Source organism: Podarcis melisellensis (assembly GCF_964234715.1).
Source record: "Podarcis melisellensis genome assembly, chromosome: 1".
Classification (NCBI taxonomy): domain Eukaryota; kingdom Metazoa; phylum Chordata; class Lepidosauria; order Squamata; family Lacertidae; genus Podarcis; species Podarcis melisellensis.
Genome location: NC_138528.1, coordinates 12,062,003 through 12,086,877, shown reverse-complemented (window position 1 = coordinate 12,086,877; position 24,875 = coordinate 12,062,003). Strand labels below are relative to the sequence as shown.

Genomic DNA, 24,875 nt, shown 5'->3' with positions numbered 1-24,875 from the left:
TGGTCTTCTTGTTTTTTGTAGTGTGCTTCCTGAAATCTTTCTATTTGCCTCATTTCTTTTGCAAAGGTGTGTGTTTCTTTTCGTTGTCCTTGTATGGGCAAGACTTCTGTTTTCTAAAGAAAACCGTTCTGCGATAAACTTCCTTGACTCTACTTGTTAACCACGCCAGCATCCTCTTGGCAGTAACTTCCCTGGCCTGTAGTACTATACATAATCACTGGGCTTCTGTTAGTGTAATTTTGAACAGCTTCCCCAAGCATTTTAGAAAGATTTGACCCTTTTGATCAGTAAGGGGAAGCTCTGGCTGGTGGGCCTAATTAGGCCAAAAGGCTGTTTCAGTCAAGTCAAACTGTGCCCACCTAGACCAGGTGCACAGCCTGGGAATCATACAGTATTTGACTTACAGCTGTCCATGGAGATGCAGGTCAATTCTATGTCCAGGGCAGCTGTTTACCAGCTCCATCTGGTACGCAGGCTGAGACCCTACCTGCCCTCAGACTGTCTTGCCAGAGTGGTGCATGCCCTAGTTATCTCCCGCTTGGACTACTGCAATGCGCTCTATGTGGGGCTACCTTTGAAGGTGACTTGGGAACTACAACTAATCCAGAATGTGGCAGCTAGACTGGTGACTGGGAGTGGCTGCCGGGACCATATAACACTGGTCTTGAAAGACCTACATTGGCTCCCAGTACGTTTCCGAGCACAATTCAAAGTGTTGGTGCTGACCTTTAAAGCCCTAAATGGCCTCGGCCCAGTATACCTGGAGGAGCAGCTCTACCTCCATCGTTCAGCCCAGACACTGAGGTCCAGCTCTGAGGGTCTTCTGCTAGTTCCCTCACTGTGAGAAGCAAAATTACAGGGAACCAGGCAGAGGGTCTTCTTGGTAGTGGTGCCCTCCTTGTGGTAAAGACTTAGCTGGGCCTAATGGTGTTTCGCGTGCACTGGGTTATGCAAATACTGATCATCACCAGATTTCACACTGCTGGGTGAGAAAGGTCTGCTGACATCATTGTTGACATGAAATGATTGACAGGCGGGCAGCCCCTCCCATCTGTCAAACCTGGTCCAGTTCCCTCATCCTGCTGCCTTTGACTTTCCCATCTTTCAGCTTCCTTTTCACCAGCCCTGCTCATTTTGGGGAACTTTCCTTTTTTCAAGTCCAGTATGACTGTGCGGGGGTCTTTCTTAGCCGCAGCCCATTTAACATGTATGTTGAATTACAATTTACGGCTGTGCTCAGTGTCCCCAGTGAGGCCAGCAACACTTTACATCTCTAACCAAGTCCTGGGCGTCTCTTAAGATGAAGTCCAGACTCTTCTCCCCTCTGGCCAGAGATGGGGAGAGAAGCACAATTCGCTTTTGAGTGAAGGAGGATTGTGTGTGTATGCTCTGAGTAAATGCATGCGAGTGTATCGAGTGCTCTGTGTATGTGAGAGCTCAGAGCAAGCGCATTTGTATGTCTTGAGTGTGCTGTGTGTGAAGCTGCTGAGTAAAGCCTATGTATGTCAAAACAAAAGGCTGCGCCTGTTTTGAGTGCATGAGAATGCTGAGTAAGCGCATGCGTGCGTGCTGAATGTGTCAGTGTGCTGAATAGGTGCACGCGTGTGCTTTGGGCGTGTTGCGTGCGAGAGAGTGCACGTTTCGAGAGCTGGTTTTGCTGAGCAAGCGTCTGAGTTTGGAGGCACGTGTGAAGCGTTCAGCGTGTGCTGGATGCGGCAGTGTGCTAAGTGCATGCGTGTGCCGCCTGTGCATGTTGGGGGTGGGTGGGTTGAGAGTGCGCTGAGCGGGTGCGCGCGCTGTTGTGTCGCGTGCGCTGAATTGCCCGAGGAAGAGCATGCATGCAACGCGCGGGTGTCTTTCCAGCGTCCTGGAGGGAAAAAACAACAACAACATTGCATGGAAACTGGGAGTGGAGCATGCCGGGCAGTAGGACCCCGCGGGCGAGAGCCGGCGTGTGTGTGTTTGTGCGCGTGAGCGTGTGAGTGCGCGCGCGAGTGACTCAAAGAGGGGAAAGGAAGGGAGGCTGGAGGAACTGGGAGCAGCAGCAAAAAGCAGCAGCAGCAGCAGCGGCGGCCGCAAGGGCAACGCGTCGAGCTCGCGACGCCCGGGCAGCCGCACTGCTCCGAGGAAGCCCCGCAGGAGAGACCAGGAGCCGCCGGCCGCCTCCCCATTCATAGCCCTCGCAGGCGGGAGCTCAATGGGCTGATTCCCTGCGAGACCAGCAAGGAGGCGGCGGCGGCGGCGCCCGGCAGCAAGCAGCAGCAACAGCAACCCGCCTAGGCCTCGGCTCCGGCCAGCCGCTCCGCTTGCACCCTCCCAGGCATGTAAGTGGCCGCCGGCGTCCCCGGGCCTCGGATGGGGAGGGAGCAGCCGCGGGGCCTTGCTCAGCCCCCTTTGGCTTGGGTGCGCGCGCGCGCGTGTGGGGTTTTTTTTGGGGGGGCGCCCCCTTTTTTTTGGTGCATTGTCTGGAGCGCCTGTTCGGAGCGGCGCGGCGCTCTCGCCCTTCCTCCGAGGCGGCTTGTTTGCTTGCAAACCTCCCGCTGCAAAAGTGACCCTCCTTTGCAGGCCTTAGATGAGATGTGTGTGTGTGTGTTTTCTCTAAATAATATCTTGAAATATCCTTTTTTTGTGCATTGCAGTGGCGGCGGCGGCTCCCTTTGCTCCTGCCTGCAGATGCGCCTGGGCTTTGGAAACGCCTGCTCCCCAAAAGCGAGAGGGGTGGGAGAAGAGAGGAAGGAGGGGAATGGGCTCTTTGTGCGTGCCTTTGGGGTGGGGTGCGCGCTGGGGGGGGCTTCTCCCCCTGTGGAAAAAACTTGCACCTTTCCCAACCCTCTTTTTTCCTTTTGGGGCCGCTGCGTTGTGGGGTGTCAGGTGGGTGAGGGGTCTTGTGGTGGGTCCTGGGTTTGCACCCTCCATTTGCTTTACTCTCTCTAACCCGCTCCCCCTTCTTTCCTCTATGCGGTGTTTGTTTACCTCTGGCTTCTCCATTGCTTGCCCACAGCTGTTGGAGGAGGAAGGAGGTTTCAGGTCCCTCCTTCTTCCACTTCTGAGATAACTGGGTCTCCTGCCCTACCCACCAGCAATGTATACGCTTTCCAGGCGTTGGGTTATTTTATATTTCTTATAACACCCCCCTCCGTATCCTCACAAACCCAGTGCCATAAAAACCAGGCCTTTGCCACCCCCACCTTCTCATTCGCCAACCGAATCTTTTATGTGAGACATGCAGGGCTGATTCACACATTACTTTATTTTTACTGTACACCTAAAAAAAAGTAACAAGCGAATGAGTCAAAAGGCGAATCACTTGGGGGGGGGGAACGACTGACAGAAGAACCCCACCCGCGCCCCCACGTTGGCTGTGGCTTCTTGTCAGGTGCACAATTCAGTTGTGGACCCCCAGGTCTTTGGACCACTGTAGCCTCCTAATTAGCTTTTGGAGGTAATGAAAATAGCTAGTTTTCTCTCTTAAAACAGAACAAAAAAGTATGAAGGTCTTTAGATTTTTGGCTAACTTGTTCTAAATGGAGTTTTGTGGGGGTTCTCTCTCTCTCTCGCTTAAGCTGGATTGCTTGCAGCGGATGCTATATAAGTTTTGTTTACTATCCTTCTGCAATATCTAAAAGCTTCATAATATCTGCCCTGGGCACGTTATACCTGAGGTACTAATAGGCCCAAGTGAGTTTCACACAATCCACTTGGGTGTAATTCTGTAAGATCTGTGGTTTTGTTTCTAGAGCTTGTTCATAGTCTTGTGTTCTTCTGTCCACTCAGGCAGTCCTGACAGCTTCTACGTACTACTTTGTGTGGACAAACGTAATGCGCAGACTTGGCGGTCCCTCGTGAATGTGGCTGAAGCGCAACAGTCGTAGCAGGGAATACTGCTCCATTTCCATGGAGCTGCCTGTTGGACATGAGAGAACCTGAAGTGTTGTGGGATAGAGTGGTGTTGAAGTAGCAGCAGAGAGACACGGGTTCAAATTCTCACTTGGCATGGGACAGCAATGCTGGGTGCCTCTCTCAAGCTAACCTACTTCGCAGGGTTGTTAATGAGGATAAATCGGAAATTGCTCCCCAAAGAGGCAGGGATGCCCACTGACCTACATGGCTTTTTAAGGAGAATTAGACAGAGATCAATGCCTCAGTTGCTGGAAACTGCAGGAAAGGGAGAGCGTTGTTGTGTTCAGGTTCTGCTTGTGGTTTGTGGGCCACTGGCCTGATCTTGCCTGCCTTATGCGGGTGGCGGTGGTGTGATGGGCTGTCAGTTCTGCCCCAAGTTTCTTGGAGGAATGGCCGAATGAAAAAAATAAGTAATAAAGTTACATTTTCCCATGCGAATGCATACTCCAAAGAAAGGCCAGAGACAGGCCTCTACTTATCTGGAGAAAAACCTTGCTGTGTGAACAGACTATGACTGTGTCTAGATTTTTTGTAAGTGGCAATTCTGTACCCACTTACTTAGGAGAGTAAGCCCTTCAGAACTCGATGGGACCCGCTTCCCAGTGAGGGTAGGGTAGCATTGTTAACACTTTTAGGTCGTTTTGTCTAGGGTAGCATTGTTAATACTTTAAGGTAGTCCCCCCCTTTGTCTTTTCTCTGGCATGAGAAAACAAAAGGATGGATCCCTTATTGCATTCTGCGTGTTAGTGTAATCATGTAGTATTTAAAAGTCAGGATCTTTTCCCTTCTTTTTTTCTTTTTTTTTAAATGCCTGGCCAGGTTGATTATCGCCATTGCATTTGTTTACAGGTAAATGTGCTCAATAGGCTGTGTTGCCAGTATAATGTAGCTGTTTAACTTGCATCTTCAAACCCACAATAGTTTGATTTAATTATCTCGGGCCTTTGAATGTATAAAAACCTTTGTGCCAGGAATTACTGCTTTTGGAGTAGGTGAATTTCTGCAGCGGCAATACAGTGGTACCTTGGGTTACATACGCTTCAGATTACATACGCTTCAGGTTACAGACTCCGCTAACCCAGAACTAGTACCTCGGGTTAAGAACTTTGCTTCAGGATGGGAACAGAAACCGGGCTCCGGCGGCGTGGCGGCAGCGGGAGGCCCCATTACCTAAAGTGGTGCTTCAGGTTAAGAACAGTTTCAGGTTAAGAACGGACCTCCGGAATGAATTATACCACTGTATAAGGAGTTAGGTGTAAGGTGGGGGCAAAGGCATATTAACTCTAAGGAGGCCAAGTCTGTCTGATCTATCTAGATGTGATTTTGGGCAGGAAGAAACAGTGGAATTGGCTCAAGGTCCCAAAGTGAGCTTCATATCCAAGCAGGGGCTTGATCCTGAGTTTTCCCATAGTCCAAGTCCAGTGCGTTATCCATTGTACCACATTGCTGTCTCACATGCAGATGGTTTACCTGACATGATTAAGTTTTCTCCCTTTATTTATTTGGGAATGTGCAAAAAAACCTCCACGCTGACCTGAGTGAGCCACCTCACTTACCCAGGTTGAGGCAGCTAAATCTCTTTAAGTGTTGGTTTATTTTATAGCATACATATTCAGCTGGTGTGCGAGGAAAAACCAGAGTTTTAAGTGGTAAAATAGAAGCATGGTACCGTCGCTTGTGAACGGGAAGCTTTAAGATCCCCAAACTTCACAGCCATATGTGCGGAAGCTACAAAAAGTGCTGGAGAGAACCGGCAATGTAATGTGCCGTTTGCAACCTGCCTTGTTGTTTAAAAGTTTCATACTTAACATGAGTTCAAAAAATTAAAAGTGAGAACCCAGCCCTCTACGTTCTCAGGCTAGGGAGAGTATGGTTTTACTAGGACTAATTACTTTCTCTAGGAGTAATTTTGGGATTAAAAAGATTTGTCTTTCATCCTGCCCGAGTAAATAAAAAGCATATGATTTTAATTAAATAGTTCTGCATGCCACCCGTGTGACTCAAAAGCCCCATATACACATAGGCTAGCCTACCCACCTCGGTGAAGGAGAATGGTCAAGGAAGACCGTGTGGGGATTTCGCATTAGGTGAGCAACGAGTCTTCCCCAACACATGGAGGAGATTTAGGGAAGTCCCGATGCCCACAAACAGCACAGAGATACAGTACATAGGAAGTGCTCAGTTGTACATTGTATACTTCTTAGGAAAGGCACCACAACTTGGTGGTAAAGGACATGTTCGCTCTGTAGAAGATGCCAAGTTAAATCGCTTGCACCTTCAGTTAAAAGATTACTTGCTAGCATAGATCAAGACTTTTGCCTGGGACCTCTTAAAACAGTAATGGCCAAACTTGGCCCTTCAGCTATTTTGGGACTACAACTCCCATCATCCCTAACTAACAGGACCAGTGGACAGCGATGATGGGAATTGTAGTCCCCAAACAGCTGGAGGGCCAAGTTTGGCCATCACTGTCTTAAGAGCTGCAGCCGGTGGGAGTAGCAGTTATTGGGCTCCGAATGACCTCACTATGTGTAGTGGAATTCCTATGTTTGTATTACTGCAACTCATCTATACAAGAAGTTTTGCAGAGTTTAGGAAAGTTATTCTCCCCTCCTTCCAGCTGGAAAATTGAGCAAAAACACCTCTTTGCTATTCCAGCATCACTTGTCTTTTTCAAAAAAACGAAGCCCCCCCACAACTCAGAGCAAGCATGGGGAGCTTCAGGCCTGGCCACCAAATATAGCCCTCCAAGCCTTTTCTACCTGGCCCTTGGAACTTTAAGAAAGTCATAGAGTTGGAAGGGACTCCAAGGGTTATGTAGTCAGGAATCTCAGCTAAAGCCTCCAGGACAGAGGGCCACCTAACCTCTGCTTCAAAACTTCCAAGGAAGGAGAGTCCACCACTTCCCTAGGGAGAACGTTCCACTGTTGGAACAGCTCTTACCACCAGAAAGGTCTTCCTGATGTGTAGCCCGAATCTCCTTTCTTGTCCCTAAGCCACACACCCTCACTGGACTCTGCTTTGCATTCTGTGTGTTTTTGGTCTGGCTGGAATGTGCCCTTAAATTCTCACAGTGCCTCTTTGCTTGCCTGCGTGGAGGGTGGAGAGAGGTATGTGCAGAAAATGGACATTTGTAAAATTCACTTTTTACTCCAGCCACCTTTGCCCTTGGACCAGCCCAGCACTGGCATGTGGCCCCCAAAAGCTTGCCCAGAAGCAGAATGTGGCCCTCAGGCTGAAAAAATCTTCCAGCCCTAGCCTGGAGACCAGATGTGAGTCTCTCTGTACCTTCTGTGCATGCACAAGATCCCAGTCTCAGTTCCCCGCGATTCCAGGTAGGGGGCTGGGAAAGGATCCTTGCACCTGAAACCCAGGAGAGCTGCTGCCAGTCCGTGCAGACAGTATTGAGCTAGGCAGGCCAGTGGTCCTACTCAACACAACTTCCTGGAAGCTCCTTTAGGCTTACCTTCCACCGCTCAAATGTGTGTGTTTTTGAGAGAGCAGACCTACAACAGCGGTTTTCTGAAAATCTGCCCTGGTGTGTATCTGCGACACCTCCACTGGGCCACTGCAGTGCTGGCATGGTGCCGTGATTTGTGATGTGCTAGAGCAGCACTTGCTATGCTCAGTGCTTTGCGTGCGCATGCTGTGGATGCAGGGGGAATCCCTACAGCACAAGATAGCACCAGCAAAGTCAACGGAATATTCTTATGCGCTGCCTATTTTGCCTCCAGTGTCTGGGACCCATTCTCCCTTTTATTATTGTCAGAACAGTTTTTCGCATCCAAGTCCCTCTTCTTATTCCTAGGCCGTTCTGGCTTGACCCTTGCACCATCTCTGCTCTTTTGACTTGTCTGTTGCTGTCTTTATTGTTCATTGTTGGTCTGTATGGTCTTCATTCTTGGCTATCTGGGGCCGTGTGAAGGCTTGTTCTGCAAGACTCAACCTATGCAGGCAGCAGAAAGGCTGTTTATACAGTGGAGGCTGTTCTGTCGAACAACAGGCATAGAGGGCCATCCTGTCTGTAAATACAAACACATTCCGTATAAAAAAGACCCCTGTTTGTGGTAATTTAGCATATAGGGCAGAGACCGGTGCTCAGACTTCCTTCCTGATGTGCTACTTTTCTATATGCGGGGAGATTTTTCCTTACCAGCAGAAGCATTCAGAATAAATCCTGAAGGCAAGTCCAGAATCTTCCTACATTCTTACTAATCATCATATTTTACTAGGCAGTTTTAGAAACTTGGATATACAAACTAATCGCCAGTGGTGCCTTAAACCTAGATTGTAGTCGTCGCAACAGATTGCCTAGGCGCCTTTTTTTATTTTCCAGTGAAATTTGTTATTATGCATATCATTTCTGTACTTATTTATATTTTAAAGAACAAATCTCAAAGCGGTTTGCAACGCATTAAAACATCAACTAAAGCAATCCAGAATAAAACAAATTCGAGCTTCACAGAAAATACTTCAGATCCTTCTCTAAGGGACATTTTGCTTTCCCCCTATTTATTTACTTAATTGCTATAGCTGCCCCATAGCAGAAGTGTTCTAGGAAACCCATGTGGTGTAGTGGTTAGAGTGTCGGACTAAGACCTTGGGAGATCAGGGTCATGACGTTCACTGGGTAACCTTGGGCCAATCGTAGTCTCTTGACCTACCACACAGGGTCGTTGTGGGGAGGCAGCTAAACCATGGACTCCTTGGGAGAAAAAGGTGGGATATAAATGCAATAAATTAGCTCTTCTGCTTATCTGCTTAAGAAAGCTGGAGGGGCCGGCCAGGTGGAGATGTCAGTCATCAACCTGGCATCCAGATATCTCCACATGGTTGCAATTGGACCTGTGCCAGTTGCAAGACACACCTGGAGCCTGGGGAATTTCTAACACTGATAGGAATCTGACTTACACTGAGTCAAACCATTAGGTCCATCTAGTTGTAGTGTCTGCACTGTTTGGCAGTGGCTTTCCAGGCTTTCGACACTCCCAGCCCTGTGGCCTTTCTCTTCTTGGGCCGCTTAGTCACCATTTATTGGAATTACCTGGATTCATTTTTAGAGGTGTATTGATTTTGTATCTGTGTATCATTGATGATGGTTTGGTTTTTAGTCGCTTTGTGGATTTTAGCTTGCATTCTCCATCCTATTACACCCGCTTTTTTGCGAGCTCTTTAATTAACCAGTTTATAAATATTGCTGAATAAATACAAATAAATAAGTGCCCTGGTTGTTTCAGCCAGGGTGTAGAAGCCTGTGCACGTAGCATCGTCCTTGGCTTCCCATCCCCGAGTTTGTTAACATTAAAACATGTTAGGAAGAACACAGGAAGCTGCCTTGAATGCAGAGTCAGGCCCTTGGTCCATCTGCCTCAGAACTGTCTGCACTGAATGGCGGACGCTCTCCAGGGTTTCAGCCTTACCTGGAAATGGTGTGGATTGCACAACCCCGGACCTTTTGCAAGCAAAGCAAACGCTCTACCTCTGAAGCACTTCCCCGTCTGATTGATCATGCTGGCAAGTGTGGTACCCCATATGGATGAGACTTTCTTTGTTTGGTCTAAGGTGGTATTTAAACCAGGTCTTGTGAATTGGCTCTTCAGCAGCAGCAGCAGCAAAAAATATGCAAAGGCGCCTGGATTTTGCTGGCCTGGCAGGCTTGCACAATACAGGCAGCTCCTAACCCTGCGAAGTATCTCTGGTTTTCGGAAACAGCTCCATTTCATAGGGTTGCGTCCAGATCAGCAGAGCTTTGCTTGTGCCATGGGAAATCCTCTCCTTGCTCTGCGCCCCTCCCCTCCCCCAGATCTGCTCTGGAGGATCCCTCAGCCCTGAGAGTGCACATGGGGCTGCAGGGAGAGGAGACGAACAGGAGCTTTCGATGCATATTTGAGTCTTCTATTCCGAACTCGTGTCACATCCACATGCAAACTTCCTTCTTGTTCTATGTGGGGAGCTTGATTTCTCCTTGAAAGCATTCGACGTCTTCCAGTGCTGAGATTACAGGTGACCGCAGGATCCACTCTCCCTCTACCTTCATGAACTGTCGTATAGCCGCCGTTCTTAGAAGTCTGCACAATTTGGGAAATAAAGTCAACAGTAGTGAAGTTCAGTCCATCATATTATTCTTTTCTCCTTCCCTCTGCCCTCACTTGAATCCCTCCACATTATACAATAATCTTTGCATTCTACAATCTTCTCAAATCATCTATATATTCTTATTCTCTTTCCTTACTAATTTTTCTTCCGTCCAGTACTTCACATTTTAATCTAGGCATATTAAATGTATGGGGGATGGGGAGGAAATGGTGTTGGCTTTGGTACATCGGTATTGTAATGTAATATGTGAAAACGAATTAAAGAAAACAAAAAAAAACAGTAGTGAAGTTCAGGGAACAGGCTTCATTAAGGTCCCCCCCTCCCCAAATTCAATTATTGAAGTCTTCCCAGATCACAAAGGGTGGAATCCAGTGTAGCGCTGACTTTCTTGTGCTGTCAGCATGTGGTTTTCTGCTTGCACAGTGAAACACCCCCCCCCCATCTGTCCTTGGGGGTGGGGGTTCTCCAAATTCTCTGGAACAGATTTTGAGAGGGTGCAGGGCAAGCATGGGGAGAGAAGAGGGAGGATGTTCTGTTGTGCAGGCGGGAACCCTTGTGCTGATGAGAAGAGGGAGCTGGGTTACCGTCCTTGATCAGCAACTGGTTGCCCCAAAGCCAAACCTGGCCATAGGGTAAGCAGGAGCTGGCCTCATCCATTGCCAGACCAGAAGCAAGAGTGGCATAGGTGTAAAGAGCGGTGGCTGTGGGCTTTATTTTGGCAGTGGTGGCTAGGCAGCTAGGAAATTACATTAATTGCCACGTTTTAATTGATGGGATTTTGATAGCTGGAATGAGCCTAGGAACAATCCGGTGGTTTCAATTAAGCATGGTTTTTTTCTCGAAAGCAGGCCCCTTGAGGCTCATATATGATGCATGAACAGGAGCTACTGCGCCTGTTGATTAATACCTACTCAGCCGTGGAACCAAATTCCACAGTGCTGAGGAGGGGAGAGGAAAGGGCTTCCTTTCCTTTCATAATGTTCTACCCTGGAAGCCTAGGGTGGCTGTGGTAACCTAGTCAGATGGGTGGAGTATTATTATTATTAATTATTTGCTAAGCTGAGCAGTGAGAGTCAAGTCTCCTTCCAACTCATCCCCTGGTTGCACTCACTCTTGCATTCATGCAATACAGTATATAAATATTCCTGGCATGTACATAGCGAGGGCTCCGCATACCCTTTCAAAATGCGTTGTGTGTGTGTGTTTGTTTATTAAATTTGTATCCTGCGCTTTGTCCCAAAGGAGACCAGGGTGTCAAAAACAAGAGGTGACAAAATGGAACAAAACCGTCAGCAAGGTTTATCTCGCCTGCGCCAGTTCACTCCAGCGGAGAGCCCTTTGTGGGCCAGATCGCAATTTCTGGCATCTGTGTCTGTGCAGACACGATTTCTGGTGCCACGGAAGCAAGTCCCCGCGCTGTGCTGGTTTAGTGCAGCGCACGGGGACTCGGCAAGTGGGTAGCTCAGTTCGGGGGCGGCTCGGGGGCTGGTTAAACGAGCCCCATGGGCCGCTTGTGGCCCATGGGCCTTAGGTTGCCGACCACTGCGTAAGAACAATTCCACCTACAGATGCAGATTGGGAAAGAAATCTCAGCTTAAAAGGTTTGTTGGGAGAAAGGTCTTCAAGTAGTAGTAGTAGTAGTAGTAATAATAATAATAATAATAATAATTTATTATTTATACCCCGCCCATCTGACTGGGTTTTCCCAGCCACTCTGGGCGGCTTCCAACTGAATATTAAAAACAATACAGCGTCAGACATTAAAAACTTCCCTAAACCGGGCTGCCTTCAATTGTCTTTTAGAAGTAAAATAGTTGTTTATTGCTTTGCCATCTGCTGGGATGGCGTTCCACAGGGCAGGCACCACTACCAACAAGGCCCTGTAACCTCACTTCTTGTAGCGAGGCAACCGCCAGAAGGCCCTCGGCGCTGGACCTCAGTGTCCGGGCTGAACGATGGGGGTGGAGACGCTCCTTCAGGTATACAGGACCGAGGCCGTTTAGGGTTTTAAAGGTCAGCACCAACACTTTGAATTGTGCTCGGAAACGTCCTGGGAGGCACTGAAAAGACAACAAGAGATGGCACCTGCCTAATATTTAGAATGGGAGGGTGTTCCAAAGGGGCAGGTGCTGCAACACTAGAAAAGCCCTCTGATTCCTAGATTGTGCGGAACAAGATTGTACCTGTAGGAAGCCCTCGCCCGCAGGGTGCAGGGATCAACTTGGTAAATAAGCGATATGACCTTTCTGCATGCAGAAGGTTCTGGGTTCAAATCCCGGCATCTCCAGGTAGGACTGGCGTCTGTTTGTCTCGGGAGACAGTTGAGGAGTGCGCCTTCATGGGTGAAGTCAAGCCATTGGAGGACAGAGCTATAGCAACCCACAGGTATTTTTTAGCAGCTATCAAATGGAGAAGGACTGTAGCTCAGCACAGGAGATGGATATGGGGTCAGAGGGAGCAGTGGGTGGAGTAACCAAGGGAAGAGTCCTGGGGGCCTCATATTGGAGAGAACCCCCCCAAAAAAGAGGTTTAAAAACAAAAACTCCTACCTTTTGGAGTGCAGCCAGCTGCACCCTTGCTTGAATAGACAGATTGGTGATGGTAAAGCAAACTTTCTCTTTCTCTCTCTCTCTCCCTCTCTCTCTCTCTCTCTCTCTCTGCATTGAAATGGTTAGACTGAGATTCTGCAGTCTGGATTGTCTCTTCAAAATAACACTCTGGTGTATTCGCAGCTTGAATGCTTTGGTCAGCGCATGAATAAATTAGCACAGTATAAACTGCAGTGAGGCATAAGCACCGCTTAGTTTCTTGACTGTTCTTTATTGAGCTGCGAGACTAGGGGAGACAGTGGTTGCATTTTTTTGGTGCTGAGTAAACTAGGAGGAGTTTTATATCTGCGCGTTTTGATTTTGATTTACTTCTATATCTTTGGCACAGCTCAGTCACGTGGTCAGTGGCTAGACAAGCAGGCCACAGCCACCTCGGGTGACCCCTATTCACTGTAACTCTAGGAACTGCTCCCAAGTGAGGTCACTCTCCAGCCCGGTTTGATTTGTTCATTTTATTTTTATAATTTGCCCCTCCATTCGTCCGGCAAAGGCGCTCGCCTTTCTTTCTACATAAATGACTGTAGGGGTGAGAACTTTTTTCTCAAGCAGTGTGGGAAACGCATCGTGCGCTGCAAGGCCAGGCTTCGATTTTGCATAGCAGCGCATTAACATACTGTCCTTTTATGCGGTCTTTTCAGGATAAGGAATGGCTCTTGGCTGGCACGCTGCTTTGATTCCGCAGCATTGTTGCTCTGAAGCTGTTCCTTCTCAACTGTGAACTGCTTTGACCCTCGTAAACTATTTTATTGGGAGCAGGGGTTCTTAGAAATGTGCTTTCTCTTTCTAGCCTAGAACCGTGATTTCTGATGCAAACAGATTAGCAGCGGTACTCTGAACTGAGACCTGCTGCACCCAGTTAAACTTGTGTGTACACGACTGCATGCAGCCTTAAGGTTGGGTTAGGCTGCGTGAATCCTGCGGTAGCGTAAAACTCGACAGTGGCCACAGAACTCGGTATCCATAGAATCTATCCCATAGAAGTCAATGAAGTAAGATTCTAGTTAACCATTTGCCACCAAAAAGCCTGGTGCAAATGGGAATCTGCAGACTGGGAGCTTACTTTCGCTTTATCCCATTGGGAAGCTCTTGCCAAATACAGTGGTACCTCAGGTTAAGTACTTAATTCGTTCCGGAGGTCCGTACTTAACCTGAAACATTAGACCACTTTAGCTAATGGGGCCTCCTGCGGCTGCCGCGCCGCCGGAGCACGATTTCTGTTCTCATCCTGAAGCAAAGTTCTTAACCTGGAGCACGATTTCTGGGTTAGCAGAGTCTGTAACCTGAAGCGTATGTAACCTGAAGCGTATGTAACCCGAGGTACCACTGTAGCCCTTCCATACTACCTGTTGTATAGGGGGATTTCCCTGCAATGATGGATCCTGCGAGTGCAGCCTAATTAATTCTTGAAAGCTCTGCTACAACCTAATGCAGGTAGATGTCCTTGTTTAGCATTGACTAACTGGGCTGTAACAACAAGGCAGTCACCTTCTGCCAGTTATTGGACTAGGGCTGAATCTTCAATTCCTGTGAAATGCCTTCCTTTTTTTTTCTGCACAGAGGACGTCTCAGGCTGTAACTTCCGAATGGCCCAAGGCCTTTCGTGGACGATTTTGCCACTGAACGCTGTATGAAGCTAGTCTTGAAACTTGTAACGACTCGGCCTTTGAACTAACATTCAATGTCTCTTCTGCCCAGCCCTGCCCTTAACGAGGTCACCTTTTCAGAATTACAACTAAAGCCCATCAGAAAGTCTGCTTCCTATAATTGGGCACCTTCCTATAATTGGGCACCAGTTCCAGTTACGGATAGGTAGCCGTGTTGGTCTGCCATAGTCAAAACAAAAAAAATTCCTTCCAGTAGCACCTTAAAGACCAACTAAGTCAGTTCTTGGTATGAGCTTTCGTGTGCATGCACACTTCTTCCAGCACGGCTACCTATCTGTAACTGACCACGGCTACCTATCTGTAACTGTAACTGACGGCAGACCAACACGGCTACCTATCTGTAACTGGAACTATGGAAGGCACCACATTGAGCCGCATGAAATGGAAGTCCATCAACCTCACCAAGAGAAGAAGTGTGCATGCACACGAAAGCTCATACCAAGAACTGACTTAGTTGGTCTTTAAGGTGCTACTGGAAGGAATTTTTTTTGTTTGGGCACCAGTTGGTTCAGGCATTTGGTTATTATTTGACTCTCTGGAATACCCACTTGTTCATCAAGCCCCATGGGTGGGATGTGGGGCCAAGGTTTCCTCTGTAGCAGGCATAGGCAAACTCGGCCCTCCAGATGTTTTGAGACTACAATTCCCATCATCCCTGACCACTGGTCCTGTTAGCTAGGGATGATGGGAGTTGTAGTCCCAAAACATCTGGAGGGCTGAGTTTGCGTACGCCTGCTCTGTAGCCTAGCTAGACCGCTTACCCTTCCTGCCTCCTTGCTTTGCAAACCACATTGTATTCTCTTGGGAACAGCCAGAATCTTTGCGGGAGACACAAACCAATGTTATCTCAAAGTAAATATTGTCCTTGATTTTTTTGGGTAACTTCATTGCGAGGGTTCTTGGAGAACCCAGGAGGAGAGTCAGTCTTGGCTCAAGGGACACTTCCGAATTGCAGCTGTGACATGGACTCACAGGTCGGGTGGAACTCAAGAGATGGTTTCTCTTTGCCCTGGCTTCTTCGAAACAGGTGGCTATTATCATCTCATTCCTGCTTTCTATCTCTACTTGCTTTCCAAATCTCGCCGCCTCTCAACCGCTGTGCCGGTCCAACCCTGTGATGTGGGCTTCTCAGAAAATGTTGAATTGAAACATTTCCTGGAGGAAAAAATTCCCACGCATACCAGAGTAACTTTCATTGGAAATCCTTCTGATGTCCTTGATTGGCCTTTGGCTGGTGGGTTAGGGTTTGAGGTGGGTCGCAACAGCAGCACTACCAACGTACAAATACGGGATAAAAAAAGAAGAGAGAAGTGGATCCCCCAAAGTAACCATATTTTTCTGTGTTTTTTTGCTTTTAAAATGTAGGCAGAAATTGGAGGTTGTCTTATACATGGATAGTGAATGCAGAGGGGGGTGAGTGAGCGATTGGCAGTGGCGACCCCCCACCAAAAGCACTCAAGGGATATCTCCCCCCAAAAAAGTTCAGCAAAAATATTATTTTCTTAATGTTGGCTTCTAAAAAATAGGGGTCGTCTTATACACGTGGGTGTTTTATACACGAGAAAATAACAATGTTTTGGTTGAAGGTGGGTCTATAAAGGTGGACTACTGCCCTTGCAAGAAATCTATTTTAGCGTGTTTATTTTGCTTATATTTGGTAAAGCCAAAAGCTTTGAAACGGCAATGATTTCCTAATACTGCATTGGCAGTAGGTTCACAGTTACTAATTAGCTCATGACATTTTTGTGTGTGGGGGGGGGAATCACCCCCCACCAAATAAAAGCCCTGGAACTTTTTGTACCCCACACCTCTGCCATTTGTGTCTGAGCTGACCCTGCTGGTGTGTTCAGTCCGGTTGGCCAATGTGAGAACAGGATGTTGGACTTGGTTTGCGGGCCTTTGCTCTGACCCCGCAGGCTTTTGGGATGTGATGGTGACCACTGATGGCTTTTAAAAGGGACTAGGAACAGCTTCCTTCAAACTGCCACCCTCCTGATATTGCTGGACTCCACCTTCCTATCAGCATGGACTGTAGTTCAGCAACATCTGGAAGGCCCCAGGTTCCCCCATCCCTGGTCTGAGTAGCTTGAATGGCCCACTTGCAAGGGAGAGACAAGTTGCTGGCTCTAGCTTTGCAGGAAAGACTGTGACTGCTGTGGGTTTTTGCTAGACTAGGGTACAGTGTTGGGCTAGATGAGGTCCAATAAACTTGAGCTTGAACCTTGGAAAGGGGGAGGCACTATGGGTTTGGGGTGCCTGCACCTGGGAGATTGGCCAGTTGCCTGTTCTGGATGGTGTTGGTTTCCCTCTGAAAGAACAGGTTTTGGGGTGCCTGAATCCATCTTGGTCAGGTAGCCCAGTGGCTCGGAATGGAGAGTTTTGCTTGCTAAGTGGCCTGCATGGAATTCCTTTCTGCCTGTGGCAACCAGACGTAGTGTTTGAATGCATCACTTGAATTCACTTGTAGCTGAGTGGATTTGGTTGATATAGCTTGGGTGGACGTCACTGTTTGTTTCTGCAAATGGGACCTGTTGTTGTGGTCTTCAGACGGTGAACACATGTGGGTGAACCAGTGCAATGAAAAAAATGTGGGGGAATGATACTGAGAATAAGAGCTTGGAAAGAGTGGGAAACAGTTTGAATTCTCTGTAGGGGTGTGCGCGCATTTTCTGCCTTCCTAACAGACTTTGTTTTTCTTCCTCAATCAATTTGCATACATTTGCATTCACTTGTGCCAACTTTCCTTATAGGAAAATTAGCTACAGCTACAGCTAGAGCCAGGAATTGGGAGTTGCTAAGGTGCTGTTATGTGTGCTTTGTTTTGTTTTGAAACGTCATCTTGACTTAGTAACTATGGGGAAAGGATCCTCTTTCTCTGTTCTGGCTGTGTTCTAAACAGTACTGACTTTTAATCGTAAATGTTGCATACAAATTGGAACCAATCATTAAAAACACCAGTACAGTCATACCTCATGTTGCGTTCCGCTCTTGTTACGGACTTTCAACTTACGAATGCGGCAAACCTGGAAGTGTTTACTTCCGGGTTCGCTGCCTGTGTGCGCGCGGAAGTGATCTGCGCGCTTTGCACATGCGCAGAAGTGCTTTGCGCACGCACAGAAGTGCTTGATCGCACCATGCGCAGAAGAGGCGCTCTAGTTGTGGACTTTTCGGGGTCCAAATGGCACCCCAAAATGGATTAAGTCTGCAACTAGAGGTACCACTGTAATAACAACAAGCAGTTTGTAATAGCCTGCAGCAGAAAATCAGTGCAACCAGTCCTGTACCATCTACAAAATCCAGTACCTTTTATGGACTATGGCCGTTTCTGATTATCGTACCTTGGCATGGTGCTTCATCTGTCCTGTGCTTCATCTGCCTCCAACCCATTTCCTCCTTTCCTTTTTTGGAGTGCCGCAAAAAGTCGGGAAGTCCCAGAACATCTTAAACCAGTGTTTAAATTTGGTTTAAAATCCTGCTTGTTTCTGAATCTGGTAACCACAGTTTCTCAGTTCTAACACAATGGGAAACTCTGGTTGATTGCAAATTTTCTAGGTTAATAGCAGCACACTTGAGGGGAGGGGAAGGGGCTGCATGCATAGACGCAAGATTCTTTACTTTTCTGGTTGTTAAGCAGTGATGGGGATTTCCTAGGAAATTTTGAGTTGGGAAATTTTCCTGTGTGAATTAGAGCCGTTTGCTTCAGAAACAGCTATTTTGTGTGTATTGGAAAGCTTTCTGGTGGCGTACAATGATCTAATTTAGCATGTCTATCTTACTTAGCTTAAACAAAACTTAAAATTTTTGAAACCGCCAAACTCTCTTAATATTTCTTTGTGGGTGGCATCCGTGCATTGTCACCAATGAACTTACAAAATGGGAAAATTGCCAGTGGAAAAATAAAGCACCACTAGAAAAGTTTCTGTTTCAGAAAATGTTCAGCCAAGGTATAATTGAACTGATTGGATACCAGCCTAAATTGACAAGGCTGAATCCAGCCTCTCAGGGTTTGAATCTTCTGAATTTATCACTGGCCGTAGGCTAGCGATGGTCAGTTGTGGCCCTCCAGATGTTGCTGAAGTCCAGCTCCCATCATCTTTGGGAGTTGACCACTGACCATGCACACTGGGGCTTAGGGAAGTTGTAGTATCCAGAGTGCCACACGTTCCCTATCTCTGTCCAGGGCAAACCAGCTCCACTTTTCCTCTGATCTCCATTGGCAGTATGGGAATAAGGGTGCCACCACTGACAAGGCTCTGTTAGATGTTGAAGACAATCCTAGCGAGGATGGATTTAGTGCCCATAACACTTCTGTGTTGGACAACTGTGAATGTGAATGTTAATAATAATAATAATAATAATAATAATAATAATAATAATAATATAATATTATTTGTTCCCCGCGCATCTGGCTGGGTTTCCAGAGCCACTCTGGGCGGCTTCCAACAAAGACCAAAAATACACTAAAATGTCACACATTTTTATATATGGGAGAAGAACATAGCCTTAAGCAGTTTTAGAGAACAACTCCCTCAGTATATTAATGATTTTCTCGCAAATCAGAGGAGATGGATGTGGCTTTGCCTGCTTTAAGCCTTTGTACGTAGACTTAAAATTACGGGGACAGTTCCTGGTGGAATCTCAGAAACCAAAAAGAGTGGGGTGGGAAACAGCTGTGCAGGGACTCTGGTGGTCAGGGCGTGGTGTTTTGGGAGCTACCAGAGCTTCCTGCCCTTCCCCATGAATCACAGTAGAAATATATATATATATTTTATTATTTATTTCAACTATTTATAGGAACGTAGGAAACTACCTTAACATTGAGTCAGACCTTTGGTCCGTCCCAGCTTAGTATTGTCTACACCAACTGGCAGCAGCTCTTCAGAATTTAAGACAGACCACCATCTAGGTTCTCCCTGGAGATGGACCCTGGATCTTCTGCTTCAAAGGGAGATGCTGTGTGTGTGTGTGTGTGTGTGCGCGCGCGCGCACGCGCGCCTACACACACACACACACACACACACACACACACACACACACGCAAACTTCATACTGCTTTATCATCTTTCTAAGTGGTTATCAACCAAATTTCTAAGTGGGTTAGGTAAAAATTAGAAAAACCCTCAGTGGATAAAATATTAAATTAGTCATAATAGCATATTAAATTTGTGCAAGCATATGGGAATCATTGCACATTCAAACAGGTTGCAGAGTCCCAGCTTTCCTAGTGTATTTTTAATGTTGTGTAGTGCACATTTGTACACAAATCTGGGTGTTCTTCACCTTCCTTCCCACCCCAGCCCATTCCCAGTATCTGTGCCGATTCACCTCTCCAGATCTGTTCCTCAATTCCATCCCAGAGGGGATAAAGACAAATCATTTGACTTTGGAATCTCATTGGTGTGTGTGTGTGTTGCACTTGCCAATGTGCCGAAAGTAAACATACGCTAGTTTAATCTTCATGTTTCTGGGCTCTATTGGTACAGAGTCCAAGCAGTCCTGCTGTGCTTAAACATATGCTATCTAATGTGGCAAGTGACTCATTGCTTGGTTTTTGTGTGGCTTTGAATGGCAGGTGAGGGTTCTGGGTTTTGTTTTGTTTCTTAAGCCGATTTCTGAAAACAGTTTTTCCGTGACTGTTGACAGCTTTGCAGCACCTAATGGATAGAATCATAAGCTGACAACGGATGCTGAAACTTCAGTGGCATTGTTTTACCTCCCTATTTCCAAGTACAGAAAGAAAAGTTGCATCGTAGTCGTATTGGGACTGGGCTACTTCCTGATAGATTACTAAAAGGGACCTGGCAGCTGAAACGCATCAGGGAGACGGATTCTAACCTAATGTTTTTGCCAACAGAGTATCATTCATTTCTCCAAAGAGACTTGCGCTTTTTGTTTTCTTTTTTTGGGGGGGGGTAAAAGGTAAAGGGACCCCTGACAGTTAGGTCCAGTCGTGGCCGACTCTGGGGTTGTGGCGCTCATCTCACTTCATTGGCCGAGGGAGCCGGCGTACAGTTTCCAGGTCATGTGACCAGCATGACTAAGCCACTTCTGGCGAACCAGAGCAGTGCATGGAAACACCGTTTACCTTCCCGCTGGAGCAGTACCTATTGATCTACTTGCACTTTGACGTGCTTTCGAACTGCTAGGTTGGCAGGAGCAGGGACCGAGCAATGGGAGCTCACCCTGTTGCGGGGATTCGAACCGCCGCCCTTCTGATTGGCAATTCCTAGGCTCTGTGGTTTAGTCCACGGGGGTGGGGAGGGGAGAGGAGATGCTTCAGATCTGAATGCTTCTCCCTGCAAATCCTTGCTATGTGAAAGACTAGAATTGGTGGGTGCAAGGTTAGGCAAGTGCCCTTCTGCCTGATTTGCCCCACTCTGTAATCTATGGGTCTCCAAAGGGCACTTCATTGGCATCCACCAGTAGTTGAGATTCCTGCAATGCAGGGGGTTGGACTAGATGACCCTTGGGTCCCTTCCATCTCTTAGGGTTCTGTGATTTAAAACACACTGGGATCCTTCCAGCAGGGCAGTTGATGGTTGATGGCCCTGTTGGGTGAGTGAGAGATCTAGCCTTGTGCAAGCATTACTGACCATTTCTCATTTGCTTTGGCAGAGTTTAGATGCTGGGCCAATGTTAAAATTCGTTCCTAGGGAAATCTGCACTTTTTCCAGTACAAGGTCTTAATTCCAGAGGTCTCTCCTCTCTCTGGCTGATACCGTCTGTGCTCGTATCGAGGCTGCTTCTGTATTTTGCCTGACCGCTTGAACACGCAGGAATCCCCAAACAATTATGTCAGCTTCCCCTGTTTGCATTGGGGCTGTTCTCCTTCTCTGTTTTCGTGTGTATTTTCCATTGCATCGTGTGTGCGCGCGTGTTTGTGTTTGTTTAACCAAAAGAGCTTTGGTCCTGGCTCTGTATTTATAATGGTCTTTGCATCTTTTATAACCTGTTTGGATTAATCAACATTGTGTTATTATTCACCCACCCCCCACCTTATCTTTCAGGAATAGCTGAGAACGGGGAAAGAGGAAGACGGGGAGAAAGAACTCAATTTCTGTGCACCGCTGTGGGCAAACGTCTGTCTGGCTTCCATCGCTAGGTCGAGGGGGAATTTGCCATTATGAATGAAGTTGCAATAGTGAAAGAGGGCTGGCTCCACAAACGAGGTAAGTGCTGTCCCCTCTCCCCTTCTCCACCTTTGCTGAAGCTGAGTAGTTCGGGGTCAGAGCTTGGATGCGGGATAACTTATGCAAGTTGCAAGTAAGCTGCCTTGGGTTCTTCAATTGAGGTGTGTGATGATAGGAAAGTGAGACATCAGTGTAAGAAAACACCGTATTTTTCGCTCCATAAGACGCACCTGACCATAAGACGCACCGAGTTTTTAGAGGGGGGAATGCAAGAAAAAAAATATTCTTTAAAGGGAGCGCTGAACAGAGCCTGTATGCATCAGCGCTCCCTTTCACGAGCTGCGTGGAGCATGTGTGCGGCGCTTGCAGGCTTTCCGCACGGCTCTTTAAAGGGAGCACAGCTCTTGGTGGCTTTTCCGGGAGGTGGGGGAAGGGACTGAGGGGCTAAGCCAGAAGCTAGAACAGCGAGAGGGAGCGCTGAGCAGCTTATGGAGCGAATGCAGGCTGCACAGCTTTTCTGACTTCTGGGATAGCTGCACAGCCTGCATTCGCTCCATAAGATGCACACACATTTCCCCTTACTTTTTTTTTAAAAAATCATTTTTTATTAGTTTTAACATACCCCACATATTATAACAAATACATTCCTTTTGGACTTCCATCAACACCTCCGATGATCTTCCGTCTTAATCACTTTTATGCATTACTTAATTTTATATTGTCTTTACCTCTTTTAATCTATCATCTCCCCTTCTCCAATTTTACAATATTTCTATCAATACTCCTCATAGAACTTCTTGCAAACCTACAAACGTCGTTTGTTCATCACATATACTTTTCATATAGATCATAAATTTACTCCAGTCTTCGGTAAATCTCTGGTCCCGTTGGTTTCAGATCCTTCCTGTTAATTTATCTCGTTCTGCATAGTCCATCAACTTCATTCTCCCATTTCCCCTTACTTTTTAGGAGGGAAAAAGTGTGTCTTATAGAGCGAAAAATACGGTAAATTAATAAAATTGGGAGAAACATGGTCTATCTGAGCCACCCAGTGTAGGCCACCCCGCTATGCATTTAAAACAGTCATGGCTTCCCCCAGGGAATTCTGGTTGTACTGTTGTTTGTTATGGGTGCTGCGAGTTGTATGGGGAACCCATTTCCCAGAATTCCCTGGGAAGAAGGATTGATTGTTAAACCACTCTGAGAATTGTAGCTGTGTGAGCACTCCTCTAGTAACTCACTTAACCAACTGCGGTTCCCAAGCTCCTTTGGGTCTGTTTAAAGGGGTATGATGTTGCTTTAAATGTGCAATGTGGATGGGGCCTTCGAGTAGGGTTGCCATATTTCAAAAAGTTAAAATCTGAAATAGAAAAGGGGAAGAGACAACAAAAGTTATTTAGCAGCTTTTTGGGGGGACAAAGTTGTTGGGCTTTTTCTGCAAAAGCGCAAAAAATAATGTAGCTTTTTGAGCTATTTTTTTAAACATTTGTCAAGCTCTAGACTTCTGACATGGGTTGCCGTGCATCCGTATTTTACCAGACATTTTGGCGATTTCTGCTTGCGACGGCAGTATTCTGGATATGTCTGGGGAATTTGAACATATGGCAGCCCTACCTTTGAGGCTTCCAAATGTTTGTGTGAAGGGAGCTCACCAAAAGATGGATGTTTCTGGTTCTGTATGTAATGGTTACAGGTTTGGGGTTTGTTTGTTTTTTTTAGAAAACTGACATACGCAAAATGCACAATGTCCAGAATTTTTGGCTGTACATTTGTGAGTTTGAATAGCATCTTCCTTTGAACGGCTCTAATTGTTCATGCGTTGTAACAGGTCTCCGTTGGCGCAAAGCATTGTGGGGGAACATTGGTAAACATATCTGACAGACTGTGCACTGGGAGAGATACTTTTCTCTCTTACATACATAGTTCCGTGCTGCAGCCGATAATCCAATATGAGGACTTCGTTGACTCTTTTGAAGGAGACCCATAACTAGTGCTGGAAGTGTTGAGGGCATATTTCAGCAGCGCATTTTGCAAAGTTCTTCCTGGGAGAATAAGCGGTCATGTAAATGTCCTTGATTAAGAATGACCACAAGCGATAGGAAAGACACAGGATGTTTGCAAACATTTGCAGGTGCAGTTGGGGGGTCTTGGTCACTTCAAAGCCCATATTAGTAGGTTTTTGTACAAAATAATACCTGTGATGCTGAAAGAAAAATAGACAATTTTGTTGAGTTGATGAGGAATGTTCTAACAGGAGAAAACACTTTAAAAATTCAGGTTTGTAAATGAGTTTTGTCAATTGGTTGACTCCTGATGCAATTTGTGCTGATGATTAAGGGAAGTGAGCGATTTTATCTCTTATGAAAATGTTAATTCTTAACCTGCGTCTCCCATCACATGATACCCAAGGCACTTTACAGAATGTGTAGGGTCTTGAATCAGTAAACGAGTGAAATATTTTAAGTTTTTATCTAAAGTCTATTAAATCAAATTGCCAAACTACATTCTACTAACCCAGTAAACCCAGCAAAAAGTCAGTCTTTACTAGCCTGAATAATTTATTGCTGAAGTCGTTCATATGAATGACACCTTCAGGTAGCTAAAAGCAGCTGGAACGAAAGGAAAGGGAAAGTTTCCTCTTACATGTTGGAGAAGCTCTATTACTTTTCCTTCAGTAAATCAGGCACATTTATAAGTACTGGCAACTGCAGATGAATAACAGGAGGTTTGTGCCTCGTGTCTATATTTCTCTCTTACTGCTGTTTTTATTTTTTTAAAGTCTCAGCCTGGCCTTTTTGATCCGGGAGAACAAACACTAGGGGTGTTAATTGTAATTTTACCTAGAGTAGGAGTGGAGAACATGAGGCCCTCCATATGTTGCTAGACTACAAATCCCATCAGTCGCAATCAGCATGGCCAATGGTCACAGAAGATGGGAATTGTAGTCCCATCAGAATCCACTAGCTCCCTGTCCGTTGTCTAGTGTGAAACCATTGGTGAACAATAAAGTTCAGAAGGGGAACAGTTTGGATGGCCCCGAGACACAGAGCAAGCAGTAGTCAGGGACTTAGAAATGAGTAGCATGGGGAAGAGTGAAAACTTTCATCTGCAGAACCAGCACTGTAAACAGATGCCAAATAATAATAATAATAATAATAATAATAATAATAATAATAATAATAATTATTATTATTATTATTATTATTATTATTATTAATACCCCGACCAATAAAATTACAATAAAACATAATGGGGGGGAAACCAATTTCTTAAAATACAAGTTAAAATACAATTTAAAATGCAGCCTCATTTTAATAGTAGTCCATAAATCAAAACCATAAGGGGAGGGAAGCATAAGGGTCAGACTGAGACCAAACCAAAGGCCAGGTGGAACAGCTCTGTCTTGCAGGCCATGCGGAAAGATGTCAAGTCCTGCAGGGCCCTAGTCTCTTGTGACAGAGCGTTCCACCAAGTCG

The 24,875-nt window shown here is 46.4% G+C and overlaps 1 protein-coding gene across 1 annotated transcript in view; it reads left to right on the top strand.

Annotated features, from left to right (window-relative positions):
- The first annotated feature begins 1,864 nt into the window (after positions 1–1,864).
- AKT1 (AKT serine/threonine kinase 1) overlaps positions 1,865–24,875 on the top strand; it is a 109,571-nt gene continuing 86,560 nt past the window's right edge. Inside the window, exons 1-2 of the mRNA XM_081913014.1 lie at positions 1,865–2,324; positions 21,277–21,438. Of these exons, the coding sequence (XP_081769140.1) occupies positions 21,393–21,438 (46 nt within the window). The 5' untranslated portion in view covers positions 1,865–2,324; positions 21,277–21,392. The remainder of the gene's footprint in view (positions 2,325–21,276; positions 21,439–24,875) is intronic.